The 18629-nt window shown below is 35.3% G+C and overlaps 1 protein-coding gene across 3 annotated transcripts in view; it reads right to left on the bottom strand.

Annotated features, from left to right (window-relative positions):
• LMX1B (LIM homeobox transcription factor 1 beta) overlaps positions 1 to 18629 on the bottom strand; it is a 111968-nt gene that overhangs the window by 70928 nt on the left and 22411 nt on the right. For 2 of the 3 annotated variants that reach the window (XM_053473962.1, XM_053473963.1), the window contains exons 1-2: positions 2786 to 3364; positions 649 to 835 (exon numbers count right to left, since the gene is read on the bottom strand). In XM_053473962.1, the coding sequence (XP_053329937.1) occupies positions 649 to 835; positions 2786 to 2924 (326 nt within the window). In that variant the 5' untranslated portion in view covers positions 2925 to 3364. Of the gene's footprint in view, positions 1 to 648; positions 836 to 2785; positions 3365 to 18629 lie in introns of those variants that run through there. The other variant, XM_053473964.1, reaches the window with a different exon arrangement.

The raw sequence follows: 18629 nt of genomic DNA, 5'->3' as shown, positions 1-18629 counted from the left end.
ATTTCATTATTAGAAAAAAGGCTTGTATAACAGGTGTCATCAGATCGATCTATCTATATGTCAATCTATCTATATGTCTATCTGCCTATATATCAATCTATCTATCTATCTATCTATCTATCTATCTATCTATCTATCTATCTATCTATCTATCCATCTATCTGTCCATCTATCTGTCCATCTATAGACAGACACAGTGAAAGGCTGTATAGAACAGGTGAGTAAACAGAATATTCATTACTGATTCACCCTACAGAACAATACTTCGGTTTATTTTTTATTCCCCCCTTTATTTTACGTGCGATTAATTGCAGCGATAAATTCAGCAGCGTTAAATAGACAGCTCAGCGATTAGTAATTTTAAAGAGAAAAAAGTATTTTTCTTAAAAAAAAAAAAGCTTTGTTTTGTAAGGAATTCGTATAAAGCAGATCTAGATGATGGATTCATGTGAAAAGCGTAAAAAGGGTATTTCTACACATATTCTTTTTGTGTTGTGGCACTGTTGGAATACACTTTTACGGAGCATTGTTGCTTTGGCACGTGTGAGGAGGGATTGTTTTTTTTAATAGTGGCTTCTCATCACAATCACACAGCAGAGTGGTGCCTTATTGCCCCTGCTTAGGGTATATAGACAGAGAGGTGCTTACTGTTGGTAGTCCTGCTTGCAGAAGAGTTTTCTATCCCGGAAGTAGCAGCTGGTAGTGAGAGGCTGCTGACACACCGTGCACTGCAAGCACTCCTCATGCCAGGAGGATTCATTGACTCTCATCAGAAAGCGGTCTGAGATGGGTCTCTGGCAGCCCTCACACACTGCCTGGTGCTGGCACTCTGAGCCTGGGGGCACACACATTATAGATGTTATATACACACCACAGTCTGTGTACACATTAAAAACTGCCAGGTACTGGCACTCAAAGGTATGCGCTAAATATACTGCTAGCCAGTGGAGGCCTAGATCCTGTTCTGGATTCATGTAAATGCGATTTATGAAATGTAATAATGCACATTTTCTGTATTTCTTCCTTGCATGTGTCTATCAGCAAGATTTGCGATTTTACTACATGCCCGTATACCATGTGTATGTATGTATATATATATATATATATATATATATATATATATATATATATATATATATATATATATCAGTAAATATATATATATTATACTGTATGTACAATGTATGTGCTTCTATCAAAAATTATACATTGATGCACGCGTTCCTTCTGCCCCATGTACAAATATATATATATATATATATATATATATATAATATAATATACGTGTGTGTATGTGTGTGTGTGTTTATACTGCTTGATCTCTCAACCATCCAGTAGCACGCAGCCATATTCTGTTAATATATATTACAACACCTTACTTGCATAAATACATATTTAACATTAGTATCTGAAATTAGTACATAGGTTATTTCTGTACCTCAATACACTAATGAACTCACTGTATTTATTTCCACACACTCGGTTATATACATGGGCACATTCTACACTTGCTGATATTTCTATGCATGGCTGTGTAAATATTACTACATAGTATCAGTAGGTTGTCCATGAGGACATATAGCATCTGTGATGCTGTCTATAGGTTAGTCCACTTCTCGGCTTGTCACACTTGTCACACAATCGGCATTAACCCAAACATGCCATGTAGACTGTATATCAGTGCATGTGCATCCTGTATATGTTACAATTAATACACAAATGTTGTCTATACTGTTTTGCTACATTGATGTATACACAGAGTATCTAGTGCTATTGTTCATTGTTTTACACATTCATTTAAACGGCTTTGTAAGCATACACACTCCATACATTATGTTATTCTACGTTGATATCACCCGTCTGTGTTATTACTGCACGATACTACATATATCACCTACATCCTAATAGTATATACATTGTAGTGTCTATATCAAATTGTATCTATTCTGTTATTAGACGCATAGTTGTTATAAATAGTTTTATAGCTAAAAAAAAGAATATTATTAATAATATTGAGAATACTCTACTTCTGAATATACTATTTTATAGTTTATATTAGCGCATAAACCGTCTGATATTACTCTACATATTTTTTAACACAAAATGACTTTTCACTGTTGAAGCACACACTAATGCACACACACACTGGCCCTAATTCATTAGTGTATAATGGACTATGACCTATTTAATGTATATAGGAATACACGCACTGTACTTGTGTATATAAAAACATACAGGTCATATGCATTTACTGTATATATTAGTATACACTCACTGATTTCATGCTATTAGTGTACAGATTTCTACACACAGACAATGTTGTCATTGTTTAAATGCTCACATATACATTGAACCTATACTGCACTATATAGTGCATATTTAAGCACCCCCATATTTACTGTCATTAGTGCACACACACTCTCACTAGTATCTATGCTATTAGGGCATATTCTTTCACCTGTAAATAAAAAGTTGTTGGCAGCAGGCAGAATGTGTGATTGTATTAGCGCTCACTCATTGAGAAGTGGCTTCCTATATAGTCAGGATTCTATAGTATACTCTTTATCTTGAGTTTTTTATTACATACATTGGACTTATTTACTGAATTTACTAAGCTCACACATTTTGTTTTATGATGCACCTTTTTTTGTTCTGCTTTCTATTGAATTTGTTTAAATCACTTCATAACTTTGAGGTTTCTGCAAGCAGTCATCAACTAGGTGCAGGCAAGCAGAATGGTATCTATAATATCTGATGGTAAGCAAGTAAGGCAGAGGGTACTTACCAAGCAATACTCCTAGTGTGGCAGTGCCTGCTCTCAGAGGGTGATCTTCCATCTTAATATTGTCCAGCATCTTTGTGCAGTCACTTTGCCCCCTGTTAAAACACCTCTCCAATGATTCAGGACCTGTTGCAATATCCATTACACTCTCAGAGCGGAGGTCAATCACTTCCCCAAAGGAAGAGGAATAACAAATAGAAAATAATCAAAAATAATAATTAATAATTAAAAAAAAAAGTTCGCAACTCCCGGCTAGTTTTCAAGTCACAGGAAAAAAAGGGGCTTGATTTCTTTAGCCCAAATCCTGAATCGGAAAAGACACTCAAATGTCTCTATTCATTATTCAACAACGATCCACAAAAGCTGCTCATAGAAGAAAATATATTAATGGAAAGGTTGGGGCTGTTATTATCACCTGCCTCTGAAGTGGGGATAGGGTGGAGGGATCCAAGGTTTCCGGGGACAGAGAGGTTAAGGGGTAAAGTGGCAGTGGTGCTCTCCAAAAAGCCAGGGAGAGTTGGGAGGGGGTGATAAATCCCAGGGAAGAGTCTCTGTAGGATGTCCAGGGACAGAGCTCCTAAGTCTGTGTGCCATGCAGACTTCTGGAGATCAGCATACAGCAGGGATTGCAAGGCGGAGGAATACTCCACCCAACCACCCCCTCTCTCTACAAACTTGCTGACATTTGAACTCTATTTCTTTCTCGCTGAAAGTATCCATCCGCGCCTGTGATGCGGTCGCCTCTACTCGTCAAATAGTGCCCCTACTTTTTCGCTCAGATCCCAGCCCTCCCTAACCTATTGAGGGGGGGAGTTTCGCAAAACTCATATTTCCCTGTCCCTGAATTCTGATGGGCCCTTTATTTCCCCTTCTCCCAAGGAATTAAAAAGGGCAGGTTATAATTAAAAATAAAGAGTTTTTAGTTAGCCCAACACCTGAGTCAATATAGCCCAGTGTTTCAGTTTACTACCTTAATACCATTAGGGCTGAAATGAGATATTTTATGTAGCTGATAAATGTTCTTATGGACACCTGCAAACATGGGGTATGTAAAAATAACTGCTTCGTTCCTTCAAATTCTATGTGTATTGATTTAGAGTTAAAATCTATTTAATTTTTAACCATAAAAGTGTGTGTATGTTTGGATGTGTGAGGAGAGGGGATGGTCATAGTTTTTGTGGCGACCGGGCCATTGCATTTAATTGCCATATCTGCCCCCCCCACACACACACACCAAAAAGAAATAACCACTATGTTATTTTAAATATATCTTTACAGGAAAGCAACTGAATACATTTCTGGACATCTATATTATTAGGTGTGCGACAAAGAAAAACAGCTAGCCAAAAGGGCCACTGGAATTTTATTTTTTGTCATTCAGTATATATTTAAAATTACATCATGCCTCCCCATCTATAAAAGAATCATATGATTTTTAACGTTTTCATGTTTTTAAATTCGTTTATTTTTTTCTTTCTAATGAAATTTTGTGAAACCTAGTTAAATATTTAACTCGACATTGCTCGGAAAATGTAACAATTTAATCGAATACATGCCATAAATCTTATATTTCTTTTTTTTTGTCGTTTATTTTTGTGTATAGGGGTTTTATTTTTTTTCTTTTTGTGTGTGTGTGTTTTTTTTTTATATTGAAAACAAAGAAATGGTCCTGAATAATGAGTTTGTCTTTCCTTGGCAAAACACACACGCACACATATTGATGCCTTTATGAGGGGAGAAGTGTGTCCTCATTGTCTCATGCACAAAAGCTTTGAAATTCAGTGACCTTCTCTTCTGCACCTGGTGATTGGAACTGATAATGTATAAAGGTTTATACAGGGCTGTGGTGAGGATATATGACAGATAGAACAGAATAGACTGGTACCAAATACTATGGCAGAACACTGCAATATCCTGTCTTCAGATATACCCTGCAAGATGCCTCTGATATCTCTGAATTTTAAATTAAACAATTTATCTTTTACCACTGAGTGCAGATAAGATTCCTTTCACTTTTAATGTGATAAAAAGCAGAAGATACATGCAAAGCAGAGTAAGTACACAACATCCTTACTAATTAACTTTTTAATATGTATTCCAAAGGAGCAAGGGGAAAATAATTAGTTGTGTGAAATTATACAATGATTTCTAGTTTTTTTTTTTATAAGATAAAATAAAAATAACATTTAATAAAATAAACTGATGTATATATATATATATATATATATATATATATATATATATATATATATATATATATATATATAATCTGTTTTTGCCCTGAATTAAATCAAATCTAGATTCGGGTGTAAATAAAAATGTATATATCTTGTTTATATATTTTTGTTTATATTTATTGCACACGCACACACACACACACACACACACATATATATATATATGTATTCATTCATATTTGTATATACAGACAAATACACACATACACATCCTTGGGTATATTTTTCTGCGTTAGTCTTGGAATCCTAGTTTGATCTGATACCATCAGTTACGGTAGCTTAAAGTGGGTTGGGATGGTCTGCTTTAGAAGGGGGTCTCTTTTAAAAATTTGGGACCATGAAATGTTGTTACTTGCTCTGTAGGTTAAGTTTGAAAGAGACAGCTCATCCCACAACAGGGGATTTTCAACACAGAGTGAGGAAACCCTCAACAGAAAATCCCTTTTCATCATCAGTTATCGATCAGACATCCACCCTGCCAAGTGTCTAACCACTTAAAGGTGTTACAGATTTATGTTAAAGGAACACTGAGATCTCCAGCTTCCCTCTAAGACCAGAATCAGTGCACAATGCATCCCATTGGGGACAATCTACTGAAATCCCTGGTCTTCTTAGCTCTGTACATATACCCTGGATGAGGCCAGTTAGACGAGTTTAGGATGCAGTGGGGGGTCTTAATACACAATGTTTGAGCTTCAGTTAAATACCAACAACCCATCGTTAGGGCATATATGTCATTTACACACACACAAATGGATTTGCATATATATATATATATATATATATATATATATATATATATATATATATATATATATATATATATATACATACATATACACTACTCTTTTTATTTTAAAAGGAAATTGTGTGTGCTTAGTTGAATTGATTCAGTTTAATCGTTTTAGTTGCTCCTCTGGGTTCCTTAGCAGGTATTTAAATAAAAGGAATTTTTGCCATAGGGGTAATCACGGAGGGAGATTCCCTTTGAATCGGACTCTTCAAAGCTTGCCTGGTCCTTTGACTTGGAAAAGCAGGCTATGCCAGGTTAATAGCGCTTTACACTGAATAACTCCTCAAGCAGAAAATCAGAAGGAGAGAAAAAAACAACTAGACTAGAGAGGCAGGATAAATAGACTGTAAATGAGCTAATTACTCCAAATGAACACCAATTTCTTTATTCTGCAATCAGATGGGAGTACCAGGTCAGCGAATTGAATCTACTGGTTATCTAAGGCAAGTAACTGCTTGCTGCCTTGTTAGAGACCTAAGCCGCTCCAATATATGTATATATATATATATATATATATATATATATATATATATATATATATATATATATATATATATATGTATGTGTGTATCTGTGTGTATCTGTGAGCATTGTGTCATACTACAACTATCATATAGTTAAATAGAAAACAGATATAATAATTTTCATCCTTCACACTAAAGGGAATTCACTCTGGGACCAAATTCCACCCCGCCCCCCCTTTCCCTAAAATATCTCCCCACGAATTATCTCTTGCTGTGTACCATCCCCTTCATAGTTATATTATTTGATCCCCCCCATCCCTCTCCTTTCAAGATTGTGTGAAGGTGGCACTGATATACTGCACATCGGGGCTACATTTTTCAAGCAGATGCAGATGACCTATCCCTGCATAAAATTCAATACCAGAGAAAAGGACTGAGCAGGAAAGGGTTCGGTTTGATGTCAGACACAATAAAAGTACAAAGGATGGAGGAATTCATCTCATAATCTTTCCATATTTCCAGCGGTTGAGATTACAATGTATCTGGAATTGCGCTTTGATTAATCTGTAGAAATCATAAGGTGGGTTTGTACATAAATGTGTGGTGGGGAGGAATATATTAAATAGGAAACATTGGAATTAACCATGCACTTAAAATAACAAAATAAAAAATAAATAAAATAAAAATAACAAAAATACATTTAAATACCGGTGTGTTTTGTGTGTGTATATATATATATATATATATATATATATATATATACTTTTGTATTTAAATTTATTTTTTATTTTTAATTTATACCGCATCTCCATATTTTCTTTATTAAAATTTGCATTAATTCAATGTGGTTCCATGTGGTTCTAATTATCTATCTATCTATCTATCTATCTATCTATCTATCTATCTATCTATCTATCTATCTATCTATCTATCTATCTATCTAACTATCTATCTATCTAACTATCTATCTATCTATCTAGACACATTTAAAACACAAAAATCTATATACACACAAATTCACACACACACAGGTTAATTTCAGGCACACAAATATATACACACACTCATATCTGTCTGCCTGTCTATTTGCCTGTATTTTAGAAATACTGGTTATTAATCTTAACCACAATGATCTGATCTTAAAACCAGAGGAGAGATTTCCAAGTATATTAAAAGGTTTAACTTTATTTTGTAAAGAGGATCTAGTGCCGGATTTTCTCTCTGGCACGATAATACATAAATCCCGTATAGCAAATGGAAAAATAATACAATATGGCCATTTAACTTAACAGATCAAGATAAATCCTGCATTTATTCGCGGTGGTAATAATCCCAGGGTTGTTCAGATCCTAAGCACATTTCATGCTTCTCACTGTATTGCTTTAAGAAAGCTGGTTTTCATTTTAGTTAGGGGTAAATTACTCTTTCTCAATACTACAAGATAATTACGTCCTTAAAAAAGTAGCAATTAAAAAGTCAGATTTGGGTTTTCTCCTGTCTTCTAATGCTAATGCTATAAACAGTATAATTGTGTGTGGATGCACATTTCGAAATTAACACCCACTATTGATCTCAAAGGATCACTGCAAACCCCAAGTACTACTTCAAATACTCTATAATTTCATTCTTTCCCTATTAATATGAATAAAGGCAAATTTTCCATGAAATCAGACACACACTAATTTACTGAAGTCATCAGAACTGCTTACAGTTTGTTCAGTTTTTTTTTTTTACAAAAAAAAAATGATCGAATAATATTGTACATTTTTCTAATTAGCGAGCATTTAGGGGCTGTGGCCTACGTTTCTACCTACCTTCACCTAAATGTTATTGAAAAATATCCTGAACATATTTCAATTGTTACAAACCATTGGAAATTGTGGACATCTATAGGAGGGTTAGTGAATCCTCACATCGTGTTGAAATCATGCCCTCTGCTGGTTCTGTAAAATACAGACATGTTACAAGATACCCCACTCTTCTTAAAGACATCATTTGATTTTTCTTTAAATAACATGTGTATGGCTAGGCTTGCATGGAAAATATATGAAAATAAATATTTTTTTAACTCAATGGGGGTCCTCTAATTTGATATAAGACAAATATAGTATTTTCGAGGTGTAATATTTTTTACCATAATATTAATTCGTGAATTCGTTATAATATTTTTAGCCAAGTTTAAATGTGTCCTCCTGCTTCCACACAAGAGAAAATTAATTTAGGTTTAATAATCCAGTGTATGGCTGAATGCTATAAAGCTTTAGTTTCACTCACTGGAAAAAAAAAAACACAATGTCCTCTTCTGCAATCCTTAATTACTCATCAAAAGGGCAGCACAATATTAAGATTTGATGTATTCCCCAGAGGGTGACATGTCATGATCCTTATTTGAGTGGGAAAGGGTATTGGGGATTGATTCGCACTGTGATGAAGGATTTGGTCTTAATAATAGCTTGCTGGCTTCAATAAACCGATTAACCATTTCAGTGTCGGGTGAAAGAGCTAAAAAAACAAATCCAATAAAGCGACTTCTGAAACAAAACAAACAATTGTCGCTGAATGCGACTTTGTGTATCGGTATATGTTTGGCAAAATTAAAACCTTGAATTGCATTGTATACTTACTTCGTTTTGTAAATGTGTATAGTCAAATCCACTGGGTAGCTACCTGGTTTATTATTATTATTATTATTATTATTGTTTTTATTATTATTTATAGCGCTATCATGTTCCACAACACTGTACAAATGAGAATGCACAAATGTAAATGTCTTTAATTTTAAAAAAATCAAATAAAAAAAAAATGAAAAAAAAAATGCAAATACAAGTTTGTTGGTATGTATTATTCTTATTATCATAGGATTTAGACATACAAACGTTTATGATTAGCTTGCTTGTAAGCAAACATATTTGCATATCCATTGGACTGTAGACAGGTGGCTATATTTTCTGGGTTAAAAATGAAATCTGTATATAAATTCTCTGATTACACCAAATATCAGGGAACTGCTACATTAGTGTTTATTTATTTATTTATATATATTTTTTAATAAGATTAATGTTAAGTACCAGGTGGTCCTGGCTGAATCAGGAAATTCAGAAAAATATCAATGAGCACACATGTGGATCTAGACTGACAATGGCTTAGAAACAAGTAAAATATAACGTCCAGGAGATCTCTGCAGTCGTTACATCTGCTAACTTATTAGAAAGTGTATTTCGCAAACGCGACTTTTACCTATTAAATACCGCTGTATTTGACTGGTCTATTGATTTTTATAAGGTGTTTCATATATGGCCAGCATTTTATATTCCTATATGTGTGTGTGTGATGTGGATATATAAGTAGATCGATTACTTATGATCTAGCTATATCTATCCTACATTTTTGTCACCTTCATTAATAAGTTATTTTCTCCCCCATCAACATGAAAAAGTTGTGTTTTAAGGAAATCTTAGGATATGTCATGTAAATAGATTATATTTAAGTATTTTCTAAAGATATTAACATAAATATGTTTCCATTTACATTCATATCTTCCTAAGTGTCACAAGCATTGTATGTATAAATGTGTACAGTATATAGATCTAGGTTGTAGCCAGCTGTGTTTTTTTTTTTTCTCTTGGATTGTTAAACAATTATTTCCATTTATGTGGGGCCAAGGCTTTCCTCAGTCCTCATCTCTCACTTCTATACCTGCCTCCTCTACTTCTCCACCTGCACATTAAACAACACTTACACTACTGATGTTAAAAAAAGTTTCCACTGCAGGATTTCCTTTAAAAATTTTAGTGCCTTAACACTGTGTGTTTGCCTTGTGACTCCCCCCTCACAAAAGGCTATTTTTTTTTAATATGCAGGAAACTAATAATAACACTTTTTTTTTAACAACACAATTGATTCACCCACACACTCATTTAATTTTAGCAATTATATGGATGCACCTGCATTATATATAAAAAAAAAACTATTAACACTTTTGTTAATTTCACATTTCAGTATTTTAGATTTCCAATGCAGCTCCGCCCCAATGTTACACATTTTTGACAGTACTTGGTAATTAAGGAGTTAAATAGTGCATCAGATGGCAATATTTTCCGAGTCTGCTTCATTTGAGACATGACCTGCAGAAATCAAATGCCCCAAGCAGTGTAAACAGAGCAGTATCCCTCTCATGAGCTGGCTACATCTGATTAATAAGATCAGAATCTCATAAAAGGCTTCTGCTTTTATGCATTTTCATTTTTTTCCCCTACTTGTTCCTTATTTTAACCTTCTCTTATCACTCCAGCAATACAATTTCTGGGAGGTACTACCCCAATTAATTTAATAATTAATTTTGCCATAAATAAACAAAGTTTGTCAAAAAAGTGGAGACAGAAAAAGATCAACGTGATGCATATATATATATATATATATAGAGAGAGAGATACATTTATATATGTATATGTATGTATGTATATATATATATATATATATATATATATATACATATGCATACATATGCAACATGTTGATCTTTTTCTTTCTCCACTTTTTTGACAAACTTTGTATATATATATATATATATATATATATATATATATATATATATATATATATATATATAGCTTTATATGTATTCTAGGCTGGTGCTATCTGGAAAGGTTGCTGATGTGACAAAATCATATTTTAGAAGAAAGAGGTAATTTTAACTATTGTCTTTTTACATGTCATTCAAATGAATGCATGATATAGATGTCTGATTACATTTTTCAGACAATTAGGCTACAGTCTTGCAAAAAAAAATGCAATTGTAGATCCTTGCAAAAAATGTATATGATATTATGTGACTCTTTAATTATAAAATCCCTTTTCGTAAGCCACTGCCTGCCAGAGGGTCCATGATGCATTACATAGGGGGTTAAGCTGAGTTTGTCTGGGTTATTATAAAAATATGATCCTGGAGACATTTGGAAATGTATTCCTCAAAGAGTTGACTGTCATTCAGCGGTCAAAGTGGTTTCTGGAAAAAAAAAAAAATTGTGCTTGAGTTAAGTAAAGAAAAAAATAGTTTAAACACAAATGTAATCTAAAATAACGATTTGAAATGTTACACTTATACAGCTTATTTATTCTTAGTATTATGAGTTTATTAAGGAAGCGATTATTTGAATAATGAACTAACACAAAATTAAATATTGTATTCCTTTTAAATGATAACACATTTTTAGTTTGTTACAATCACACATATTAATGGCTTTCATTAATGGCTAAAGACACTGATTCTAGATAGCCATGTAGTAGCTATTGCATAATATTGGTTGTGTTCCCTTAATTTTTTAATGTGTTTAAGGAAAGAGATTTAGTGAAGCAGGGGATGGCTCAGGGCTGGCCCAGGTGGCAAGTATAGCCAAGTGGCCCCATCTACCCCTTGCCCCTAACATGCGCACTGGTGCACATATAAACATACACACATTTACACAAACTTACACACTCATGCTAACACACATACACATGCTCACACATACTTACACTAAGATACAATTACCATCACACCCCATTTAATTCCATCTATGGCTTCATACAACTCAATTTATTTATTATCCAGGGCTCTGGTGGCCCCAAAACACATAAACATAAAATTTATCGTCAAATTGTTTTAAAACAAACTGTTCTATACTATTCTATTGATGTTCTTTTGCAATGCAACTACGTGACAGTTACTTTGGCCACTTTCTTTCATCCTCAGGTGGTGGGATCCACAGATGAATAAGGGCAAGGCAAAATATATAGTATATATATATACAGCAGGGCTACCTGTTCTATTGCCCCATAAACCCAGTCAGCCACCTAGTGCTCCATAAAGCCTTTCTCTATCATTTCACCTTGAACAGTATATCCTTATAACTCTTTGTATTGCTTCTTCTAACATAGCACTCCAATCCTCTTCTTATTCACTACAACCTCTTCCTAAAATAAAAGTGTTATTAGGTTTGAGCCTCCCCTTTTCAAGGCTGTGGACATTTGTTCAGAAAGGGATTTGGCTTGGCCCAGGATTCAGTCAAGCTCCTTGAAGTAACCTAGGCTCTGACTCCACCTGAGCTCCTTCATCATTACTCTAAGCACTACCTAAAATTGCTACTACCCTCAATTTATATTATATTTAAAATAATCTGTAATTAATATACCACCACATCACCTAGGTTTATTGCCATGCTCAGTGGCAATGATAGTGTTGTAATTTACTGAACAGGCTACACTTATTCAAATTATATTTCATTGATGTGATGTATGTTTTTAGAACTGATCCCAGAAAAACGTACAGTAAAAATGCACACTTGTGACACAACAGAATTTATGCGGTCTCCTGTATTATAATATACAATATTTGATGTCCATTATGACAATAAGGCATAAGGCAATGATAGTTTCAAGTTTAACATACTTTAACTCTTTAACTCTAATTTTAAATAAAAGAAGGATCCCATTGCCATGGAACTCATGGAAGGTCACTGAACTGGAAGGTGCTTTTGTATCTTTGAGTATGGAATAACGAACATATCATAATTTCATAATCACCTTCTTATGATTTACATGATGACGGGGATATTCTGTGCTACCCTGGATGTAGGTATAGGTATGACAACAGAAACCACAGTTAATACAGGATGGAAAAGAATGATTGTTTTTGTCCAGACACAAGCCAGTATGACTACTGAACCAACTAGTAGTGGAGTTGGTGCCATGGCCACTCTTTCCTCTTCCAAAAACCGAAATGATCTTTAACCAGGGTTGACCTGACCTATCTGGGGCTATTATTATTCACAGCACTTGGCAAATAACACATGACCATTCTCTAAAGTCAGATGATCTGTTTTGTAAAACAAAGGAATGCTGGCTTTATACTTCCAGGACCAATTTTGATCTCCAATCCATTCTTGCACCTAATACACACTTCACCTATGCTCCATTATGCTTCTTATAGCCTTGCCTGCAATTTCCCAAGGCTCTTGCTCTTCTAGGACATGGCTTTGTGTGTATAAGGGTATCCTTTTTTGTGGGGGCATAACTAGCTTGGAGAGTCTTTTGTGGGAGGAATGGGGATTGGGGGGAGTAGGCAGAAGTAGTTGGAACATGGGTTGCTTCGCCATAAATTATAAGATTTAGGTACCAAATGATCACCAGTCTAATCCATAGTTCATTTCTGACCACTAGAGCGGAGAATAGTTTTTGCAATCATAATAATCCCATAAAATTGTGAGGATATATCCCTATTACCCATATAATATTTGTCTAGGCTGACTTTGACAAGTGATTCAATCCGAAGAAGTGTTAAGGAGGGCTTTGGGTATTTGAATTTAAAATCCAGCCACATTAAGAGTTTAAGGCCAAAAAAAAAACTCTCATAAAAATAGAATTTTATGTTCATTGGCACCTATATTTTTCAGAATGTTACAATATCCCCTAAATTAAGTAAACATATTCATGTGTGTTTATACAATCAAACAGGTTTTGTGCTGTTAGTCATACCTTGGCTGTAGCTAGCATAGTAAAATATTGGGAATTGCTCACAAAAATTGTGTTACATTTAAATAATATTAAATAATCATATTGTGCCAGGAAGTAAAATAAAATACTCTAAATTTAGTACAATAGATTCATCAGTTTTTAAGGGTGCTGTTCCACCTCTACAAATGTAACACTTTGGAAACTAAATGTGGCATTATAAACATTCCTCATACTGATAAATACCTAAACCTTACCAGAAATAATTTTCATTTTTGGTCATGTAGCACAAAACCAGGCTTTGATTGGTTGTTGCCATAAAAAGTGAAACAAAAGTGTCTTGAAACTTTATATGTTGGTTTTATTTGATTAAACCTTGAGAGGGAAGAATAAAATGACAAATCTGCTAAGGTTTATTGGTTTTACATATTATATTGCAGATTCAGGTTTGTCTACGTTGAACAGGACCTTTAAGATGTGAAAATCACAAAATTGCATTCTTTATGTGGCAAGTCTTTATAAAGCAAGTCTTTTGTGGGGCCACAATATGAGCTTAAATTGTTACAAATATGGCACCACAGAACAAGCAAGTAATATAATTGCAGAAGTGGATGTAATTAATTCACTTTAGTTCACATTGTTAATGCTTGTGACCTCTAAATGTAATCATGCCCCACTCCCTTCAATTTAAATGACACTTTGTTATTATTAACATGTTCCGGTTCTATAAGGAAACCAGGTTGGACCTGGAGTCTAAGGGTGAAGCACTGCTTCCGGGTTCTCTTGGTCAGTTTCCTTTTTCTCCAGGTTAATAAACAGCAGTTTGGCCACTTCCCCTTCTACTACCCTCCACCCACTTAAGGGATTGTGGGACTAGTCCTGAGCCTATTAGCTGCTAGCCCCACCTCCATGCATTGCTAGTACAACCCCTCTTTAAGCCACTCCCTGAAAGATTGTGAAGTTCCCTGTTCCATCTGTATTCTATTTCTGAGCTAAGGAAATGTCATCCTCTGTTTCAAATGCTTACATATTGTGATAAAACATTAGCCTGCAAATAAAAATAATAAATAACAATTGTATAACAATATACAATATACTGGACATATCAAATGCCGTATTCAATATATTGGAACATATAGGCATTAAAAATAAAAATGTACAGCCAATTTTTTTAAAAAATGGCTGTTTAATGGATGTAGGAAGTCAACACACATTAATTTATTACCTGTTGAACATGTCATCTCATTTAGTATTATTTCCTCACATACAGTAAAATAAACAATAGATAGCATTTGTGCAAAAAAAAAAATCAACCGATTAATAATACGCTGAGGTTGACGACTGTAAAACTGAAATACAGTTTTTTTTGGCAAAGCAGCCAACTGTTAACATATTGTTATATATGTGAAATCTTCATGTATTGTCTTTCTGTTGCCACTAGATACTTATAATTGCATACTTTGCTATAGAAAATCCATGAACACCATGTAAAATAATGGGCTCTTGCTTTACCAATTATGTTTGTTGTTAGCTTAATGGTTCAGCGACATTTGCATATGCTTACCTGTCAAGTGTCCCGTTTTCTTCAGGACAGTGCGGATTTTCAGGAATTAACCAGCCTAGCAGCACCAATGTCCTGCTGTGATCCCATAATTTCCTCTGACTGGCCCACTGACCTGCGAAATGGATTGAGGTCTGCGCTGTTTTTATTTAGAAAAACTTAACACAAGAAAATAAAAAAAATAATAAAATGCATAGGTAAGTTTCCTCCCAATTTATGGACCAAAAATGAAAAATAAACTTTTAATACCACATGCCTCGACAAAAGGAATACACACCATGTCAATTAAGACAACTACCAAAGACTCTTAAAGATGTTATTCTGGACCTAACCTGTATTAAACAAAATACTCGCTGTACCCATTACTATTCCTGGAAACCTCCCTGGTCAGGTGGCCCTGGAGATCTACTTAACAAACACCTTTTTGGAAGTGAGGGGCAGGTCAGAATTAAGAAGCAGGGTAGCCACACATAAGGGAGGTGCTAGCCCCCATTAGACTCGAAGGGAGCAGGCAGAAATTAAACAGGGCTAAAAGCAATTCTCCCAGTGCCTGATGATGAAATGTCGCCTCAATGACCCAAAAAGCGTCTTTGATTCCCTCCTCCTAGTATGAGTGATGAAGGGCCCTCTATTCAGGCCCTCTATAGTGGCTATAGAATATTAATTTGCTTTCCTGAACAATATTCGTGTTCTCTCTTAAGAAAGGGGATATTTGAGAAAGCACTTCTACTGAAAATGTTAATTCTTAAAAAACAAATATGCAATATAAACATATTAATAACCCAGAAACAGGTTTCTAGGAGAGCACAAATATTATTTTTTTTCTTCACATACACCAATACACTATTATAATAAATATCCGATGAGGGGAAATTAGCTATTGTCAGGGAAACTAAAATTCAGATTCAGGAATGGCGGCCAGGGAATTCTTTAAAACCATGTTTTTAGTATAATCAGACGTAGTCATCTCAATTAAGTCACATGAATATTATACATATATTTAACATAATAATTGCCTTTCCCGGAAATCAATTGCTCATCCTAATATGTCTATCCGTTAACATAATTAAGAGAGTTTATTAAACAGGGAATTGATGACTATTTAAGATTTTAGTCTATGGAGACTAGATGTAAGATAAGTAGTTAACAAATCCAAAAAAATACATTTTTATTGATTTTTATTGCATTTTATATAAAATATTTGCACTTATGGAAATATCCAGTTTAAAGATTAAAGTTTATAGAAGTTGCAATATTCAGTGCCTTAAATTTTTATATGATTTAGTAATTAGTATACCCCAGTGGTGATAAATTTACCTTGAATACTGCCGTATGCCTGACACATGGCCACCGTCCTCACTGCTGAACATTGGGATATGACATCATTCCCTGGCATTATGTGTCTTAAAGGTGCATGGTGCCGGCTGCTGCATACTTTGGATGCTTTTCTAGTTCTACACAGTCCTCCATAGTGTAAAAGGGGCTTGTTGAGATCAGGGATCTCCCTTCAGGGGTTACTTAAGCGGTCTTACTGCCTCGGTGCCACTCATCAGAGGGTGCCACTCTAAGGGACCCCTGCAACCACTTGTCTATTTCTTTAAATCCGCAAGGTACAGTTAATAATAGCAGTGGCACGGAGAGTGTAGAGATGATCTGATTATATGATCTCTCACACTCTTTCCTTGGACTCTGTGTCTGGCTTGTCCACTTCATGAAAGAAGAGAGACACATAACTCTTGCAGATAAGTGGCATGAAGAGAGGCACAGGCAGGCTATTTGGGACAAAGATGGAGCAGACAAGCTGGGGGCACTGACAAGTTGTTTGGGGACAAATATGACACAGACAAGCTGTTTGGGGCAAAGATGGCACCGGCAGGCTGTTTGGGGTACTGACAAGCTGTTTGAGGACAAAGATGGCCCAGACAGGTTATTTGGGGGCACTGGCAAGCTGGTGACAAAGATGGCACAGGCAAGCTGTTTGGGGGAAAATAGAACAAATATGAGAGAGTTATGGATCTGAGAAATAATAATAATATATAAATGTGCTACCATAAACCCAAACAACAATAGAAAAAGAGTGGTGAGGCCAGTGCTAAAGAAAATTATGTACGTGTATACAAATAATCACAAGGATGGGCTTCGAGGATACTCACAAACCAAGCTCTGTACAAGCCTCGGAGGAGTGGATCATCAGCAACAAAATATGCACAAGGAGTCCTCTTTCACTCGAAGCCAAGCTCCGTATGATCCTTGGAGCAGCAAGTTGTCAGTAGCGATATTTCCTTGACGGTAATGACAATATAGTATCATCAGTAGAAAAAGTGACAATGTATCTACATCCGATGACGACTCCCTCCCATTCACTTGAAAGTTGGTACAAATGATGGTAAAGCAAAAAAGAGAAAAGAGGAATACCCACAATGGTGAAGTATATGAAGTCCCAAATAAAATAAAGAGGTTTTCACAAATATAACACAGAGCAATAGATAAAAGCAAAAGAAATGCTGAGATGATTAGACTTGTGCATTCGTATTCGGGTGAACATGAAAACAAACACGAAGGGTGCGTTTTCGTTGTTCAGCCTGAATACCGAACATACGAACATGGCGGCGGCAAAACGTATACGAAGACACACAACACAAAGAATCTTCGCCTTCATTTACTAATCTCCCTGGTCCCTTACCCATCTAGCCTACCTTATCTACGCAGCATCACAGGGGTTAACGGGAGAGGAAATCCGTAGGTTTGCCATCAGGAGTTAAAGACCTTTAACTTTGTAACAGGAAGACAGGCCAAGTTCCCTGTCAGGAGTTAAAGGGCCGTGCACGCGACTCTATTGGTTGCCTGCAGGGGCTTCCTCTGGCATCAACCAATTGTGGGTGTATATATTGTGGGTTTTTACCTTTTTAAGTGGGAGGAGGTGGCAAATACAGGTTCCGCCCTGCATGCCAAAAACTCTAGCTATGCCCCTGTCTCCCTTGTAATTGGCCCATTGAGCAGCAGCATTCTCGGGACCTGATCGCCCAACAGGAAGACTTGCCCCTTGTTTGTTGGTGGAGGGACTCTCACCTCTTAAATCTTCTGCCCTAGGCCACAATATCCCGCTAGATCCTAGTAATAGTATACAGCCTCCATATAGAACAGACCAACATTGTCAATGACTGTGAGAAGCTGCCATTTTTAATATTTTCCCCACACACCTATAAAAATAATCTGTGCAAAGGAGACACTATGTAAGGGTGTGTGCACAAGAGGGTATATCTCTCTTATATTTGCTATTGAATTTATGCTACAATTATTTGTT

This window comes from Spea bombifrons, chromosome 8 (assembly GCF_027358695.1).
Source record: "Spea bombifrons isolate aSpeBom1 chromosome 8, aSpeBom1.2.pri, whole genome shotgun sequence".
NCBI lineage: Eukaryota > Metazoa > Chordata > Amphibia > Anura > Pelobatidae > Spea > Spea bombifrons.
Note: the sequence above shows the minus strand (reverse complement) of the source record. Positions and strands in the feature narration are given on the sequence as shown.